The 18553-nt window shown below is 42.9% G+C and overlaps 1 protein-coding gene across 1 annotated transcript in view; it reads left to right on the top strand.

The window, feature by feature from the left end:
• Positions 1-297: 297 nt before the first annotated feature.
• Positions 298-18553, top strand: part of NXPH1 (neurexophilin 1) — a 134576-nt gene continuing 116320 nt past the window's right edge. Inside the window, exon 1 of the mRNA XM_063420889.1 lies at positions 298-434. Within this exon, the coding sequence (XP_063276959.1) occupies positions 381-434 (54 nt within the window). The 5' untranslated portion in view covers positions 298-380. The remainder of the gene's footprint in view (positions 435-18553) is intronic.

Below are 18553 nucleotides of genomic sequence, written 5' to 3'. Positions count from 1 at the left end.
GGACTGAGCGCCGGGAAGCGCTGCCTATAGGCGGTCTGCCGCCACATCGGACCTTGCGATCACTTTGCTTTGACGCTGGATTAACTCGATTTTAATCGCTTTTTGTTGCCCCCCCCCGCCCCCCCCCGCCCTCTTCACACATCCCATCTCCTCCTTCTCTCCCGTCGCGCCCCCCCCCCCCCTCCCCTTCCCCTACACACCTCTCTTCCCCGCTTATGCTAAGCCTAACCTTGTCTTGTGGTCATGGGATCTACAATTTCGTTTTTGTCTAGGCTGGTGAGAGCTCTGCTTGTTCTGTAAAGTGGATGTCAGGTGGATCTATGTTCTGGAAGGAACAAAGAGGCAGCGAAAGCAGCGCGGGGGAAGTTTGAGCGGCGAGGATGCAGGCTGTGTACTGGTACGCGGTCCTTCTGCTGCAGCCCACTCTCTACCTGGTGAGTGTCGCCGGCCCCACTCGCGGGCCGGGCATGGGGAAGCTCGCTGGGGAGGAGGGCGCCAGCCTGGCGGAGAACGAACAAACTCATGGCAACTACTGGCACCCCGCAGCCTGCTCTGCCCCGTCCTCCCGGGGCCGGGCCGGGAAGTCTCGGCGGGGTCCGAGGACTGGGGGCGCAGATCTGTAACTTCTCCGAGGGGAAGGGATGCTCCGCTCGGTCATCGCAAGGTCGGGGTCTCCGGGGCCGCGTCCCCGGGTGCTACCCCCCGGCTCGGGTCCCTGGGTGTCTGCGTGGGCACCAGAGCACTGCCGCGGGGGCGCCGCCGGGCTGTGGGATGGAGGCAACTTCCAGCCCTCTGGTCCCCCCTGAGGGAGCGAGCCCCTCGGAAGGGAACCCCCTCGGTGTGCCACCACGGGCCGTGCGGCACCGGCGGGCGGGCGCTCGGCGGCGAGCACAGCTAGTATTTTCCGCGAGAAGTGTCATTGACTTTCGTAGCAAATCTCCTTTAAGATTACCACGGGAACACGAGTAAACATCGGCGTTATCTCGTTTCACACACACACACTTTATTCCCGCTACGATTGCAAGGAACAAAACCCAGGCAGACTGCCCCTTTGCAGTCCGCATCCTCTCTCGCTTGTGATACGTTAAGCAGGCAAACGCTTGGCGGCAGCTCATCCCCGTGGCTGCGGGGGAGGGAAAAGGCCTTTTTCCAGGAGCATTGCCGACAGAAGGACGCCGGCGCCCGTGCTGGGGGTGGTGACGGCGACGGCCCGGCTCCGGCTCCGGCTCCGGCTCCGGCTCGGGCTCCGGCTCCGGCACCGGCTCCGTTTCGGGACCCTGCTCGGGCTCCTGCCCGGGCTCGGGCTCCGGCTCGGGCTCCTGCTCGGGCTCGGGCTCCGTTTCGGGCCCCGGCTCCGGCTCGGTTTAGGGCCCCGGCTCGGGCCCCGGCTCCCGGGGCTCGGGGCGCTGCCCGCGCCGCCGCTCCCTGCGCTGTGGCGGCCTCGCCACCCGGGGGCGCTGCGGGGCAGCGCGCGCGGCCCCGCGCGGGGCGGCCAATGGGGCGCGGGAGGGGCGCGGGAGGGGCGGGGCCGCGCGCGCTCCTCCCGCGCCCGTGCAGCCCCCGCCGCGCCCGGCCCGTCCTGGCCCGTCCTGGCCCCGTCCGGCACCTCCCGGCCCTTCCCGTGCCCGCCCGACGTGGCTCCCTCATCGGGGGTCCTGCCCTAGCCGGGCGGTGCCACGTCTGCCGCGGGCGTCTCTCCTCCCTGCGAATTTTATAGCCGGGATGGGGGTGGAGGGGTGGGGGGGAAATGGGGAGAAAAGTGCGTGGCAAATAATCCATCAAAAAGCCGGAGCGAGATCGATACGTCGTGTTAAATTTTAAATGTGTTTGCTGGCAGTTAAACTGCTCTCGACTCATTACAACAACAGTGCTGGATTTATTCTAATGCGCTGCAGTCTGAACAACAAGCGCATTAATTCTCCTTTAATTGTAAACTGGGAGCATTTGAAAACCATTCAGTGTGCAAATTATGCTGATTCAATTACCGTTTAGTTACAGACTTCATTACCTGAATACTTTTTTTTTTTTTTTTCCGAGGGCTTGGCATTGCAGAGTGAAGGAGACGATTTTCAAGTTTCCCTCGAAACAATGCAAAATATGACACCAAAAAAAAAAAAAAAAAAAAAAAAAAAAAAAAAAAAAAAAAAAAAAAGTCGGGAATAAAAGACAAACTAGGGGGAGGGAATGCGCCCTTCAGCTGGTCTATGTCTTCTGCCAAAACACTCGGGAAGGATCCAAAGGATTTCCCTAGCACGATTCTTCTTTCTGAATTGATACTTCCACGTTTATGCCAGTCTCTCCCTATTCTCTATATTTCAGGAGTGACTCTGAAAGTTTGCATTAGGCTATTGCATGATAGCAAACTGTTTATTAGCACCGAAGCATGAAGTTCTGATTAAAGCTTTAATGTGGCACCACAAAGCAGCAAGGTGCAGCACTTTGTTGTGCCTATCCATATGTGCATGTCGCTCCGCATGGACAAAAGCAGTTTCAATTAGGAATTAAATTTTCAATGCTTAAACTGTTAGGAAGGGTAAATGAAATGGCAGCACAAACAGCTTCCTATCGAGTTTGTTAAAAAAAAAAGCCTTTTTGAGAAGGGTTAATAATATAGGTGAGAGGGAAAATAGTCTGTTTCCCCTTCGCTGGAATTAGGTGTTCATGGAGAGTGAACAGCTGCAGTGAGGCTGAGCTGCCTTGAAGTCACTCATTTACAGACACTGTCTGCCTTGTAATTTCTCTTCACTCAGCAAACCGCTGCTCTTTTTATTTGTTATTCTCCACCCCTCCCCCGTTAAACCTCTTCGTAATGAAATCTTAAGGAAAAAAAAAAAGTACTTCTGCTTTTCTTACCTTTTTAATAGAGCCATATGCTATCAGCCTTATTGCCTGAAATTTATAGAGATCATGGCCGATGTGAATGAGTAGGAATTTTGCTGGGGTAGAGATGCTTCACGACATTATGTTTATTGAAAAGGACATTAGTTGTGCATTGCGAGGTGTGCATTTTCTCCTTGTTTCGAGCTGTGAAGTATATTGAAAATGTTATATTTGATTTGCAGTGGTAGTGCATTTTCTTTGGCCTAAATGGGTAACTTAGTACTTATTTGTCAGAATTAGGAGTTAACCTTTAAAGTTTTGCAGTTGTTTTCTTTCTCCACTTTTAGAAAGCTGCAGAAAGTGTTCAAACACCTACAATAGGTCTTATTTACCGCAACACTCCACATCCCTGCTGTTCTTTCAAAAGCATCTTAGTCTGATTCTAATGGATGATATTTCCATAACTAACAGTGCTGTACTGAGCTCAAAAACGTCAGTGAGAAAGCATGTAAAGAATAAAGAAAAAAACCTCACCAAAATAACACCCAGAGATCGCAGACTCTCATAGAATTGAGTTCTGTTTATAAGGGATTTTACACCGTTCCTTTAATGGAAACCTTCTCGTTATATCTCCTGCCTAGTTGCCGGTGAACTTCCAGTCCGACACCACAGGACAATAAAGGGCCAGGCTGTTTCTTTTCATTTCTTCCTTACTTTGCCCCCCCCCGTGTGGAAGCAGCAAGGTGTAGAAGTGACTACAGAACGCGCGGGCTGTTAGGAAGGACGGCAAGGATCCCTAGTATTATTTCTAAGAGGGACAGATGAAGCAGGCCCTCGAAGGAGGAGGCAGATCGTTTCCGTGCCGGCAGCTGCGGAGCCGCTCCGTGCGGCGGGGCCCGGCGGGCTGTGGCCGATAGCTCCCGGCGGCGACGGGCGCTCGCCCCGTCCCGTCCCGTCCCGCCCCGCCCCGTCCCGCCGGGTCCCGTCCGGTCCCATCCCGCCCCGTCCCGTCCCGCCGCGCCCTGGCCGCCACCCGGGCCCTGCATACCCCCGGCCAAGGCGGGCGCCGGGCGGCCAAGGGCTCGCAGCCGGCGGGATTTCACCCCGTGCAGCACAGTCCGTACTCCCGCACGCTCCCGGGACACCTTCCCGCACCGTACAAGCACGGAGCGGGTACATGCACCTCTTTTGCTGGGATCATCCCGGCTCGGAGAGACTTCGGCTCATTATTTAGGTGCTCCTTAACTGGAGTAGCGGGTACGGAACTAAAATCGGTCGGAATTTTGCGTGGAATGCTGCTAGGGTAAGGATCCCTCCCTCCTTTCATCCCCCGCCCGGCTTGTCGTCTTCTCCCAGCAAAGTGTTTGCTCACCGGTGGGTTTAACTGGGATACGCACCGGGTATCAGAGTGCCGCGTAGCAGAGTGCTTCAACTCTGTGCAGAACTTAGGCAGCGCAAGAGCGAAAGGAGCGGTGTTTTTTCACCCCGCGGGGAAGGCTGCTTCTCGGCAGGAGCTTTCCTGTGCGGCGCTTTGCCAGAGGAGCAGAACTACGGGGCACCATGTTAAACAGGGCGATGGCTTTGGCAGAGGGGCTTTGGAAACAGCCTGCTAACCTTCTCCCCGTGCCGGGCTGGGATTTTAAGGTCTGTTTCACACCATCACTGTAGCTTGGAGGCCTTCTGACAGCCGAGAGGAGCTTTCCTGCAAAATTGTTGTGAATAATAGAGGTTTAAAATTGTCCTCAGCGGTGGCACACTTGGTACAGTATTTGCTGAGGGGGTAAACGGGGGGTTAGCGGCTCCAGAGTTTGTGTACATTTAATTTCGCTGTGTGTCGCACTGTTTGCGGTCATTTCACCCCGGTTAATGAAAGCTGTGGTGAACGTGAGGAAAAATCACGTGCCGGCGAGGAGAAGTTGAGTTTTTTTCTTCTGTCTTTTTAAAGATTATTGCTGATTGTGTCCTACTTTGCCATGGAAGAAAAAAAAAAAAAAAACAAAACAAAACAATCCCAAACCACAACAAACAAACCCACACCTCTATAGGCAGAAAACAAAAGAGAGAGGAGGCATTGTCCTATCGTAATCACCACCCACAGCATTTTCTCAGAGACATTTGGTGGTGAATGCACTCGGGTATTGCTTTTTTCCTCTCAAATAAGCGTTGTCTTTCAATTTTCAGAATGATGTCGAAGGCATGGAGGGCGGGGGAGAGTGCTTGGCGAGCAGGGACAGTAGTGGCTTTTTGTGCGGGGGAGTTTACGTAGCCTTGAGATGCTCCTTCTCCCTCTTTCTAAACGAGTTTGAGAGATGCTGTGGCGGCCGTGTAAGGGGAAAAAAATTATCCTTTCTGAAGGTAAGACAGAGGAATAACAATGGGACTCTGGCCTCGTGTAGGTGAAACAAACTTATCTGCCCTCTTGATTTTTTTTTTCCAAGTGGAAGATAGTATATTTTTTCCAGGCTTTCTTGCTTCCTAACCTCCAGGGACCTGTGCAAGTTTAAGAGGGGGTTTCCCCTCACTGATTTTTTTTCCCAGATGCCTAGTACACACTATTTTAATTTAGTATATAGTTGGAGAAAGCAATCTGGAATAGATTTCACCTTCTGAGGAAGCCCCTGAATGTAATTCAATATCCCTGCCTCTCTTCGAATAGCCAAATCTTCCAAGTCGGCATGGTACCTAGAGGTATCCGTTTTAACCTCTTTAATATTTCCCTGCATATCTAAACCGCCATTTTAATTAACAAAAAGCCAATTTCCTAATCGCCTTGGAAAGTGCGGTGAAGCAGGTTAAAAAACCAATTGCTCGGAATAGCCAGCACTTGGAGAAAATGAATGTGTAAGCCATCCTACCCTCCCTAGGATTGGCTTCTGTTCTCCCGATTGAATTTGGGTGAAGTTCTGCTGTGATTTAGCAGATAGTTTAACACCCAGCTCTATCTTCTTGTAAGTCAGCATTAAACCACCTCCTGGGTGCTTTGTAAATACAGCTTTAGCAATTTTTTCATGCAGCAGATTGACATGTTGACGATTCTGCTTTAAGGAATGTGACAATAAAGTGGAAAACCAAAGGCTGGCAAGCACTTCATCAAGGATAAAAAGGTTCTGCTGTAAGGATGTCACTCAATTTATTGTGAAAGTCGAATGAATTACGTTTAATGAAAGTGCTCCCCAGATGAATATTACCAGCAATTTCCTGAGTTGGCTGTGTCAGATTGATATGAGGAAATGCCAACCCATATCAAAAAAGATCTCCAATCTCAATTACTATGCAAGCTTTCGAAGAGCTCCTTTTTATTGATATGATGTATATTGGCGGGTTCTCAATGCTGTGCAAACTACTCTCTGTTCAACAGGACTGCACATTTCCCAGTTTATTGTTTAACCCTACGTTTTTTCTGGCTGTTGTATAAACTTCTGCGGGTGCCCTTCTTTTGGAGAGGAAACTGCCTCTCATCCTCTTTCCCTTTCCATGACCCAGAGAGAACAAAGTTGTGTGACTGGCAGACAGCGAGGGCAACGCTCATTGCAGGAAGTTTGCTCAGCCTGGATGGACAAAGCCCAAGGTCAAGACAAACAGCTCGGCTGAGATAATGGCATTGGATCCCCTCATTTTCAATGTATTTCTAGGCAGCAATCCAGATCACGGTAATGTTTGTTATGACTAGCAATCCCAGTATTCCCGCCCTTTCTTCCTTATTCCTCTAGGGCTTCTAGGGGCAAATTAGGAACTCACAAAGCCCATGAAGGGAGAGAAAAGCTCTTATGTCACCTCATCTACATACGAATTGACTTTTCGAGAGGCTTTTCTGTTCTATTTTAACTACTGTGACGCCGGTCCTTACTCAAGAATACAGCTTCTTTTCCCATAATCCCTCTTTCTGGGCTTGTTGGTGATTGATTCAGTCAGATTTCTTCTATAACTTCGCCATACTCTTTCAATTTTCTGTAGCAAAGCAGAGAGACGATATTGAAGGACAACAGGGAGGCTCTCGAAGCTCTGCAGCAGGATGAGGATATGGTTACTTTCACACGTGGGGCTGCACTCCTCGCATGAAGCATTAATGAGGAAGCAGAAAGAGCTTGTCCTTAGTACATGCTGGATTAGTCTGGCTTCCTATTTTCCCGTTCGTTGCTGGATCTGCATCTAAAACTTTCTTCAGAGTACGATTAAGTCTAGGTGTTATTTATTTTTGTTTGTTTGCTTGTTTGCTTACTTATTTTTAGAAGTATGTTTTTCCCCCCTCTGTCGGAGATGCTGAGTGTTTCGAGCCGCGGACTGCGAGTGCAAGCGCTGCGGGGAGTGCGGGCACGCTCTGGCAGTGGGGCCGAGAGAGGGCCGGCGCTGAGTGTCGCTCCTGCTCCGGCCGGGCCGGCTGCACCGTGCAGCAGCACCCTGGAGAGCGCCCGGGGCTGGGCAGCACCGCGGACAGCGCCCGGGGCTGGGCAGCACCGCGGACAGCGCCCGGGGCTGGGCAGCACCGCGGACAGCGCCCGGCTCCGGCCCCGGCCCGCACCACCGGCTGCTGCCTCACAGGTGCCCTGTCCCGGGCTAGTCGAGGTTTTGGGCTGTTGCTGCTTAGACCTCATCCTCAACACGCTCAGGATTGGCTCTTTGTGCTAGTTTTCCTGAAGGAAGAAGAAGACGGGTGGACCCGATGTATTTGCTTACTGTTGCTGCTGATTGGCTTTATCTCAACGGCAAAATGGTAGCTCTGTTTTGTGAGGAAAAGCTGATCAGAGAGACAGTACACGAGTATGGGGTGAAAGAACGAATCTGGAGATAGAAAAGCTGTTGTGAAATGCTCAGGTTTGTCTCATTCTATCCCAGGACCATGACATCTTCTCCTTTTGGAGAGAGACCAGGGATATCCAAGAGCATTGGAGTAAAAAATGAGGTCTGAGACGTGGCTGACACTGAGACATGAAAACAGAGAGTTAGTAATTAACAATGACACTTTTTATCCCATGGGTCAGGGCAGAAGTGTTTCTCAGACACAGTTGATGTCATTTTTGGGGTAGTGGCACTCTGAGGCATCTGTGAGGGGCAGCCAGATCATGCTGCCTTCAGTTGATTGCCTGTGTCCTGGCAGACAGTGCTCAGGGTATCTCCCAGCTCTCCCTTTGCTTTCACGAGGAGATAATCACAGGCAACTGCCTCCACCCCTGTAAATCCCCACTTACTATATCGATAGAGCTATCCTCTTGAGTTCTGCTGCCTGAAAAGCACTTGTCAATGAAACAGTGACTTTTGGCAAGGCAGGTATAAGTGAATGACTGATGAAGAGTCCTTCAATAAAGGAATGTGATGGAAATTGACTGGGCTGAGACGTAAAATAACCCACAGTCTCCACCAGACTTCCAGACAAAACCATAAGCCATTTATTCCTGATCCATATTCTCCCATGAATATCAGTAGTGATTGTGATGCTTTTGCTGAATGTGAACGTTCTCCAGTCCCTTTGGATTACACCATATCCCTGTGCGTGGTGTCTCAAAACTGCATGGTCTGCTGCAGAGATACTGCTTTTATCTTCCAAATGCCATCCTCATTAATGTCAATGTCTCACCGTCCAGCTAGTGACAAATGTCTCAGGGACATTCATCTGCCTTGCACACTGCGCCATCTCTCCCGCTGCCTTATCTTTTCCTCTCTGAGGAGAGATTTAGTAATACTTTCTCCCTTGCCCCCTGCATCTGCTCAAAAAGGTTTTGTCTACTAGCTGGTCTCTGTCCTGTCCATTCACAAGTTAGTTTTCCCAGTGTCCTGTGGGTTATCCCCTCTCCTGCTAATCTGTTTGATCCCTTTGATGACAGGTTGACTACAGCATGCAAAGATGATCTGCTCTTTTCAAATCTACGGGTTGTTGAAGGGGGAGAAATTAGGCCTACCAAATGATTATGATATTAGTGTTCTCTTTTCTTCAAATTTCGTCTTCTAACCCAGACTTGACACAAAACCCAAAAGAACAAAGAGCCTGATTGTTTCTTTGTGTGTGTAACCTGGTTATTGTGTGCACAAGCTCACTTGTGAATGCTCTTATTTTGCTGGGCTTTTGAAAACTGATAAGTCAAATATGTCTATGTTATTTCTTTGTATATTTACTTAAAATTTGGTTATAGCTGTGCAGTAGACTTGTTTTAGAAGCAGAGCTGACTGCCAAAATAATTCTAGAAAAGAAGTGATCGAATAACCTTAGTTCTTGGAAGTGCATGGAATTAAATTATATACTATATATATATATATAAATATATTAATTACTTGGTAATCTTATAGTAATATATGAGACATTAGAATGATATTTATTTATTTAGAAGGAAAAGTAGAGAGTCACTTAAATCTAACCAGTACAGTATCCTCAGTATCCTTATTGAAAAATAAAACATGTTACTTACCTTCCTAGTTGGAACACGCTTTGAAATAACAGAAGTAACATTACCAATGATTAGTGACCAGTGTGTTTTATGAGCCTCTTTCCCCTTCCCCTGACCTATGTCAGCCTTGCATTATGTGTGAGTTAACTTTCAGCTGGCACAATATTTCCTGCACTTGTTTTAGAAGTGCATGTGAGCTACTAGGTAAAAGCGAAAATAGAAAAGGAGAAACATTCTGGCCATGTATTGAGAACACTATGAAAAAACAGAGACTCCTCTGCAGCAGATCCTATGCCCTGATCCTACAGTGTAATACAAGGCAGGATTCCATGTAAATCAATGGTTTGTTTACTTGTGTGAGGACAGATTCTGTTTATGTTGAAGATTAAGTAGACCATTTCTGTTTCTGAGAATTGCTTGTCACTATTCAGATACCACTTCAAATTGAAAGTGTAATTGGCAGCTCTTAAAAAATTTTAGCTAATGGAATTTCTGTTATGGGTAGTTCATACCACCTGTACCATAATATTTATCTGCACAGTCATTTTTATAAGCTATTCTTGATTGAACTTTAGAAAAATAGGCCTTCTGCTAGGCTATTTTGTAAAGAAATGTTGTCATAAGCCTTCAGGTATATAAAACTGCTTATATAAAATTAACGGACTGCTTTTTATATTTACAACCTCATCCATAGCATTTGAGGTTTTGCAAAAGAAGAGATAGATGTAAAATAAGAATAATGTTAAAACTGTATCCTCATGCTTATAGCACTGTCAATAACAGTATTGTGAAATATTGGTGTGCTTAAAATCAGAATGTTAGTTTGTAATTTGACTCTAATTTAGAGTAATTTCTGCTGTCACTTACTGCAAATACTCTGTATTACATACAGAGATTTTTCATAACTTTTATGTGGGGAATGCTTTGCACCTTGAGAGGATTTTGTAAGAAAGATTGATAGGTAAAACAGCAATAATACTGTAGCTCTGTGGAGGACAATTGCTGATTGTCCTCCACAGTGAATGAGTGAACAGATCTTTAAGGATCAGGAAGATAAGAAAGACTACAGGGCTGTGGCATAAAAGATCTGCATAATAAATAGTCCATGAAAACCTTCACCATTTAAAAAGATGGGCTCCATCCCGCTGTCTTCATCTGCAATGGATATTACTTGACAATGTCCACATTTTATATTCATACTTGTTTCTTTTCCCTGCTTCCACAAACCTTGACATTTGCTTAGCTGAGTTGCTCGTAGCAGATGGCAGTGTAGTACGCATTGCAAGCAGAGGGTAGTGCACCGATACCCTCAATGGAATCACGTCTGTGAGCGGTCACTCGGAGTGGGTCAAAACTGGTGTTATCTGGTCCTTGACAAGACTGTGGTATGTGTGAATCATCATCTATAGCTTCAGCCTCTGTCTGTGCTGACTCAGTGGGACCTCTTGCTGTGTGTCTCCTTCATCTGTGAACAGCTCTGCTCTCTCTATTAGCACAAGTTCTTGCTATAGGGTAACATCCCAAAGAGTTACAAATGTATTGGAATATAACTTGTGTTTGCATCTTAAATGCACTGAATATTTGCTAGCTAGAGCAGACTGCGAGTCTTTGAAAAGTTATTGTGTGGATTAGCACATTGTGATGATATGGTTCAGTCTTCCAGTGTAGTGCAACCCAAATGAATATGGAAATGTATGACTAAATACGTTAGAGGAGGTGCTGTTTTTGTTCTCCACAATTTATAGACTATTCTGAAATTGTGGTGTTGTAGCAGACATTTCAGAGTGAAGGCCAATAGCTTGCAACTGCTTTTTAGAAGCAAAACACAATCTCGACTGAAGTCAGGATACTTGCTCACATATGCTTCAGTGCTTTATTGAGCTAGGAGAAAGTGAATGCAGTATGCTTTTTGCACTTCTTCTTTTGGGATATAAAACTTCTTCCATGGAGGAAAAGGTAACACATCCATGTCTTTAAAAATATTATAGAGTAATGTTTTTGCTAAGAATTTGCTGAATTTACCTCTAGACTACTTAGAATCTATTATAGCATTTTTCTATAACCAAGCATTATACTTTTTACTGTCCCTTATCCTAAAGATATTGTCTTTATTATTATTGGATAATAATTAATTAAATGGTCAAAAATCCTAAAATTATGAGATAATAATTATTTTGGGATTAATTTTGAATTTTTTGAGTCATGATTTGTGACTCATTCTGATTATTGCTCCAGCTTCCGAAGAAATAGTCTAAAAATACCTTTGTCTATGAAATAAAACTAAAGTTAGAATTTTCAAATAGATAATTCATGTGTCTTTTTTTTTTTCCTCTTGTAAATGTGTTTTTGAAGTATTCAGACAGCACCCTTACTATTGTCTAGACTTACAAAGAGATGCAAATGGTGGCATATCTCAGAAAACCATGTGTGGTAATTTTGCAGAACTATATTTGAGGTCTAAAGTTGAAGTCTAACTGCACTATTGATGTACATTTTTTGCAGACCACTGCATTTTTTTTTTTCCAGAAGAAAAATGTACTGGAATAATGACCATGTAAAGCAAAAAAAGTAGCCTTATTTATTCTTCCACAAGAAACTTGCATGTTGATTCAAGGCCATTCAGGCTCAAAAGAATTTTGCCATTGATTTCTTTGGCTGTAAAATGGGGTCTTAAGCTTGATAAATATTTTCATTTTTGTAACGTGGTTGAGAATGATTTTTCATTACATCTTAGCTTGATTTTCTTTTTGAGAACTGACTATGGATAGCTAACACAGGAAAGAAGTAGTAAACATTTCTAATAAATATGAAACAATATGTATGTCTGGCTATGTGGTATTAATAACTTCTGGTCTGAGCAACTTAGTCTTTTGTGAAGTCAAAAAGAGCTGAGCCGGCTCTATACACTTTTATTTCTAGCATTGTTTCTGTCATTGTTTTATTCTTTAGTAAATTTACCCAGAAGAATGTCATCCTGTCTTTGGTCTGCCATGAGATCCTTCCTGTAGATCCGAGTCCTTTTGTTCTGTGGCAGAATGGCTCCATGGCTGCAGTAGTCCTTCACCTAGAGTAATGACTGCATGGTTTGTCCCTAAACTTTGATGTTTTACTTTATCCAAGCAGCACAGTGTTAGTCACCTATGTCTGGCACAAAAACAAACCTGTGCAGCCAGCTGCTACAGGTGGAAGATTTGCTTTAGCTCAACAGGTGGAGCTGTGACTTCGTTAGCCTCTCGATTCAAGCTAAAATTAATCTCCCTGAGCGGGTCCCTGACTCAATTTTGCTCAGGTGTTTTACACTCTCTAAATTTGTACCTACACTTCCACTGCTGATGGAAAGTTTTTAACCTCTTGACCCATAAAACATTTCAGGTAATGAGAGGCATATATGCCTATGTATTCATCAAGAACACTTGTTAGTTTGTGGGAATGTGGTGGTTCTAGGGAGCTCATATGGGAGTTTTTTTTACCTCAGCTTTGTGTTAATGGAGAAATTAGATGGGGTCTAAAATGGTATTTCCACTTAGTTCTCTTTGAGCAAGGTCCGCCTTGCATGATTGATTTTTTGTGACCTTTCTGTTAAGTTCTCAAAGTCTGTAGAGATGTTTGGAATAGTTCTGTCTTCAGCATGTTTAGAGGAAACTGGTTCCACTGGAGTTTTACTAATAACATTTATAAGAACAGCAAACACACTCTCATACATGCTAAAATTCTCATTTCATAGACTACTTACAACTCCTATGGGCCCTTTGTTGCCTTGATTTAGCTGGAGCTGATCAGTTGGTGGTTGGAATGAATGAAGGATCCTTCTGTGTTGGGAAAATATATCTTAGGACAAGGGAGTGGCTTGAAATAAATTGGGATAATAGTGTGAGGATCCACCTATAAAAGTTCTTGCTTCTCCAAAGATTTTAATTTTCTGTATTCTCATTTTTTGTAATTAATTTTTAGATACTGCTGTGTAAACTTGTTTTGTTTGATGAATGTTTAGAGAAAGGTTGTTTTCCTATGGATTTGTGCATCCCTGGGTAAGTCAGTGCTTCAAATGTGATACTAGATGTTCACTATTCATGTCAGAAGTGTTCCTGATACTGCATTTACTGTGGCAAAGTCAATTAGGAAACAAAGACAATACTAACTGAAGATTTCAAGTCACAGCATCTCCAGCAAAGAAATAATCATTATGATTAGATGAAGCAAAGAGCTTCCAAACAAACTCCAGACTAAAATATGCTGAAAACATTCACTGAATGCTTATGAATAAAATAAGCAGAAATCAAAATGAGAGAGGCTTTTTAATGAACAGAAGTATAGGGTAAATTAATCAAATAAATTGTTTGCTATTAATAATGTGACCAGCTACAGTAGGATTCCAATAAATATGCCCAGTGGGGATGGAAAATCTACACAACTGAAATTACATTGATGAATTTATCCTAGTTTCCAATGCCTTCTGAGTATGTATTTAGGAAACAAAAGCTGTCATAAAGATAGCCTGACAGAAAATGGACTCAACTGTTTGTATTTTTTTAACAGAGATACTTTTCTTTGACAGTGGAAGTAATTTCAAGTTACTTAAGGATGTTAAATGTATCACTGCTTAAGCAGAGAATTCTTAGCAGAAATATCAGCATAAAAGTGACCTCTACTTTTGCTAGAGGACTCTTTGGGAATGGTAGGGAATGCATGTTATTACCTCTCATGCCTGAAGAAACAGGAGGTTAGTCTTTAATGGAATACTTTTGGTTGTAAAATATGAATGAGTCACTGTAGTTGCACAGAAATAAGTACAGTAATCAAAAGGTAGTCCCAACACAAATTCCTTCTTAGAAATCAAAACAAAATCTCAAAAAATCCACAATCTAAATAAGGACTCATCCTGTCCCAATTGCTTAACTTTGATATGCTTTCACATGAGTCTGTCTCCATCTCTGAGCCTGGACCTCTGTTTCATTCTGGACTACTTAAGAATTTTTTACATCTTGCGTTGTTGATGCCTGAGTCAGTGTTATCCACAAACCTGAAACTCTGGGTTCAGTCACAGGCTTGGTTCAAGGCTAAAGTCCTCACCTAGGATTTTTTTTTCTCATACAATTTTACTGCCATTGAACACGGGAAAAAACCCTCTCAAATGTCCAACAAAATGACTGCGCTATTAGAGAACTATTAGAGAACTAATAAAGTAACTATTAGAGAACTAATAGAGTAAATAATAAAGTTACTCTAATATGCAGTAATTTTTATTTTTCATCTCTTGTATCACAACTTCAGCTTTGACTGTTTAACTACTTTATATTACTCCATAATTAATTCACATCAACCACGCACTCAAGCTCTGTCTCACATTTTTCAGTGTGCATGTCCTCAATGAAGAGTATCTTTTCCATGGTTGCTATATGTCAGACCTGACCATCCCAGGCTTAGCTGTGAGCTGCATTCACACTCTCAGGCATTCTATTAGTCAGTTGTAATAAACTAACATCATATAGGAAAGCTTTGCTCCCAAATAAATGACTGCACCTCACATTCAGCTATCACAACAGAATTAGTGTCAGCTGTGATAGTTGGACTTCAGAGTTAAATGCCACTACTTCAGCCTAAAATACCATAACTTCTCTAGTATTCATTCTGTTGACTCACATAGGCATAAGAAAAAAACCCAAAACCAACCAACTAATCAAAAAAATCAAACAAAAACAAATCAAGAAAATCCCACCAAAAAACCCCAAACCAAAAAACCAAAAAAGGAAGTGCTGACCATCAGGATGCAGTTCTAGCTGGGTGTGTAAAACCCTAGGCTTACAAAAGATTTGATATGGTCACAGGACTTTTCCACTCTCCTTTTCTCTGTCTCTTGTTCATATTTTTCTCATGAGACCAATGACTGAAGATTCTGTTAAGGATTTAAGAGATTCAGTTTCTTTACTTCTTCAGGAAATGTGAATCCAAACCTTATAATTTGAGGTAATTGCTTTAACCACTGCCTGGTGGAATAATTTGTGGAATTATCTTGATTTGGCTTGTTCATTTTATTTTGCTTGGTTTAATACAGTCAGGGACTGCCTTAATCTGAAACAGGATCTCATTGTAGGTGAATTCTGAAACATCTGTGTAATTAAGTCTCTCTCTCTTGCTATTTGGCCTTATGTATTTGAGTTTGCTCATAGTGGAAGCACTTCAGATTTGAGAGCCCTATATCAGAAAAAAGCTTTATTATCACGTGTAAGAAATTCTTGAACCAGAAAGTTGAAAGTATGTTGCCTTGCCAGTTCTATTCATCAGACATACTAGCAACAACAAAATAAGCTACCTAATTTTAGGAGCATTTATGCTTCAGAAGTGTTAAAAAGTGTTTAAGTTGCTTCCTTTTCTTTCTCTGGTTGCTTAGTTTTGACAGTTGTGACTTATGCTTTCAGGAAACATTTCCTAACAGAAATACGTGGGCAGCTAATTCCCATTTATGAACTTTAACAAGTCCTTTGGACAAGAAGAGTAAGCCTTTCACTGTAGTAATTATAGGCACCTTCTGGATCAAGCCTGAAGGATCTTCCAAGGTTGCTAACAGTAAGCAGAAGCAGTCCTGATTTTAGTCTGCTTGCTGAACCTCCATTATCTTCACCGCTACATACAAGTGCAGTTCTTGTATTACATTTTAAGAAACCCTGTCAGTCTGTCAAAGCACAGTAACTAATTAGTAACTAATTGCTTCTAAAAGCTGTTTATATGCTCAAGATCCTGAAAGTTTTTTTTTTTTTCCTGAAGAGCAATACTCATGGTTAGCTGTGGATGCATATTGTTAGCTTGCAACAAGTTGCCAATTTGCAGGCCACTACCCTCACTGCCCAGCCATTATTTTTAAGATTATAATTTCCTTTGTTTGATGATTTGTATCTATCATCCATGCATAAAAACCTGTAACAAATTACTGGATTGCAAGCTCTCTTTATGTCTAGCTGCTTTTCCATTTTCAGTGCACCTGTGGGAACTGTCAGGAAAGAAGAACTTGGCTCCAGCATCTTATTTTGTTGTCTAGGATATATAGAGCACGGACTGAAGGAGTGCTCTTGCTTGGTGCAAATAGCTCTATGGGCTGCAGAAGGCAAACTCTGTTTTCCAGAGCTGAAACATGTATAGGTCATTCTGTGAAAACAGCCCTGAGTGTTAAAACATGTAAAGAGTAATAATGATTTTTAGCAGTAGAAATGGAGGTGATTCTGGGAAGTAGCTAAGGTTTGATATTGAAAACACCCAACAGACTAGTCTGTCTTTGAATGGGCATTCCAGAAGTCATAAAAATTTTATGCCTGATAAAAAGACCATGCCCTAACACATTTTAAAGGCTTTTCCTTCTTCAGAAATGCAACATTAGGACTTCTCAAAGAAAAACTGGCTTTGTTTTTTCTTTCAAAAGCCAGGGATATTTTCCTGTAGTCTTGTTCTCTAAACAATTCTGTGTTAATCTTACTACAAAGACTAAAGAAATACTCAGGTAGATACTTTGCAGGGAAAAATTTTGTTCCAAGTAGTTGGAGTTCAGTAAACTTATAAGCAACTGAAGAAAAGGGTCCTATTACATGAAGTTTCAGGCAGCCTTAATCATAGATATTGCTACCAGAACCATCTATAGTTTATAAACATATGTATCTTCCTAGGTGCTCTGTGTGACAGTACTTTGCAATATGATGTTATTCTGTGAATAACTGTTGCCCTTTTTTTAATGTTGTACTTTGGAGTAGCTCCATGGTCAAACAGGATGGTTAGAAGAATGCAGTTGTTATTGATATTTATAATTTCTTTATAACACTACCCACTGTATGGTGCTTACACCAAACAAGACTTTTAGTAATAACTTTTTCATCATGAGGTTCTTGGAAAGTGCAGAGGGAATACTGTAATGTAATGGATAGATTTTTAAATATATATTTTTTTAAAAAATTGAAAGTGACAGGCACATTTGGTATACAAGGAAAATATATGCTGTTCTTTAAGTGTTTTAACACACAGATTGTATCCAATTATACATAGCTTTAATTATTTCCTAAAGACTCTGTTCTGAAAGTATAGACATTATAGTGCTGTTGACCCAGGAGGATGTGATATATTTCTTTTTGAATAAGGCTTTTTCAGCCTGCCATCTCTTTATGGGTAGAGCTTTTTATCTGTATATATGAAACTAGCTTGTTATAGCAGCTCAAATATAATTAATGATCTGTTTGTGCAGAACAGTTAAGGGACAAAGAAGCAGTCTCTCATTACTTCTTATTTCTCTATTAAAATTAGGAGATTTTTTGACTGGCAAGCAAAAATAGATCACCAGTACTACAAGGTCTGGGTGAAAGTTACTGGTAGCAGGTTTAAGAAAGTCTTGCTCCATTTCAGACTATATGTGACCTTGGGGGATCTTAGCTATGCCTTGGGACAAAAAATTTAATGTTTCACTTTGTAGTGGTACATCTTTCACCTTTATGTGGATTTAAAAATGTAAATAAAATTGCTTTCTGTCAATGGGCTATGTGAAGGTCGCAATCATATTCACCACAAGAATTCAAAGTGCCATTTGACCCATCATTGGCTCAGTAGATAACAATGCATTCCATTGCCTTCCAGTAATCTAATTTGTAAGCACTTTATAGCCCAACATTTTATGCCTAGTTGCTAAAAAGTAAGAAATAAACCTTTAAGAACTTCTTTGCAGATTTATTTACAGAATGTCTGTGTATCAAATGAGAAGATTTTAGAGTTCCAGGACATCTTGTATTGCAGTCTTGTAACAAGACTGAGTATTATAAAAGATAGTAGGAATGACTAGCAAAGGAGTTCAAGGGCTCTGTGATAGATTTACTTTAAACTTTTATGTGCTTATCTCACACAATTCCCTCAGATCATCTTTGCAGCAGGTTTGGCATAAACTGCATTCTTCTAAAATTGAAAACAAAAGCCACTGTGCATGCTGTTTAGAGGTGGAGATGGACAAAAACACAGTTTTAATTACATGGGATTTTTCTAATTTTGACAGTGCAAGATCTGGATAAGTGTGAAGTTTGTTTGCCACAATGCAGACTACCCAAGTGCCCACAGACTTCTCTCTGGATATCTGGAACATTTCTTGGCCAGAGCTTCAGCTGGTATTAAGTCTGGATGGTTCCCCTGATCTAGCCATATGTGACTGTGCATACCTTCTGTTATTGCTTCCTCTCTTGGCTAGCAGACAATTGTTCTGAAAGTTGTAAACTGTTAAGCTTTGAAACAGAAACAAAACCTTAAATGCTTAATGCTGGCATGAGACTTTCCTACATGCAGCTAATTCTGCATTTGCTCAGTAGAAACAATAGATTTTCTTCTCCAGAATGTGAACA

This window comes from Prinia subflava, chromosome 1 (genome assembly GCF_021018805.1).
Source record: "Prinia subflava isolate CZ2003 ecotype Zambia chromosome 1, Cam_Psub_1.2, whole genome shotgun sequence".
NCBI lineage: Eukaryota > Metazoa > Chordata > Aves > Passeriformes > Cisticolidae > Prinia > Prinia subflava.
This window is presented reverse-complemented; position numbering and strand designations above follow the sequence as displayed.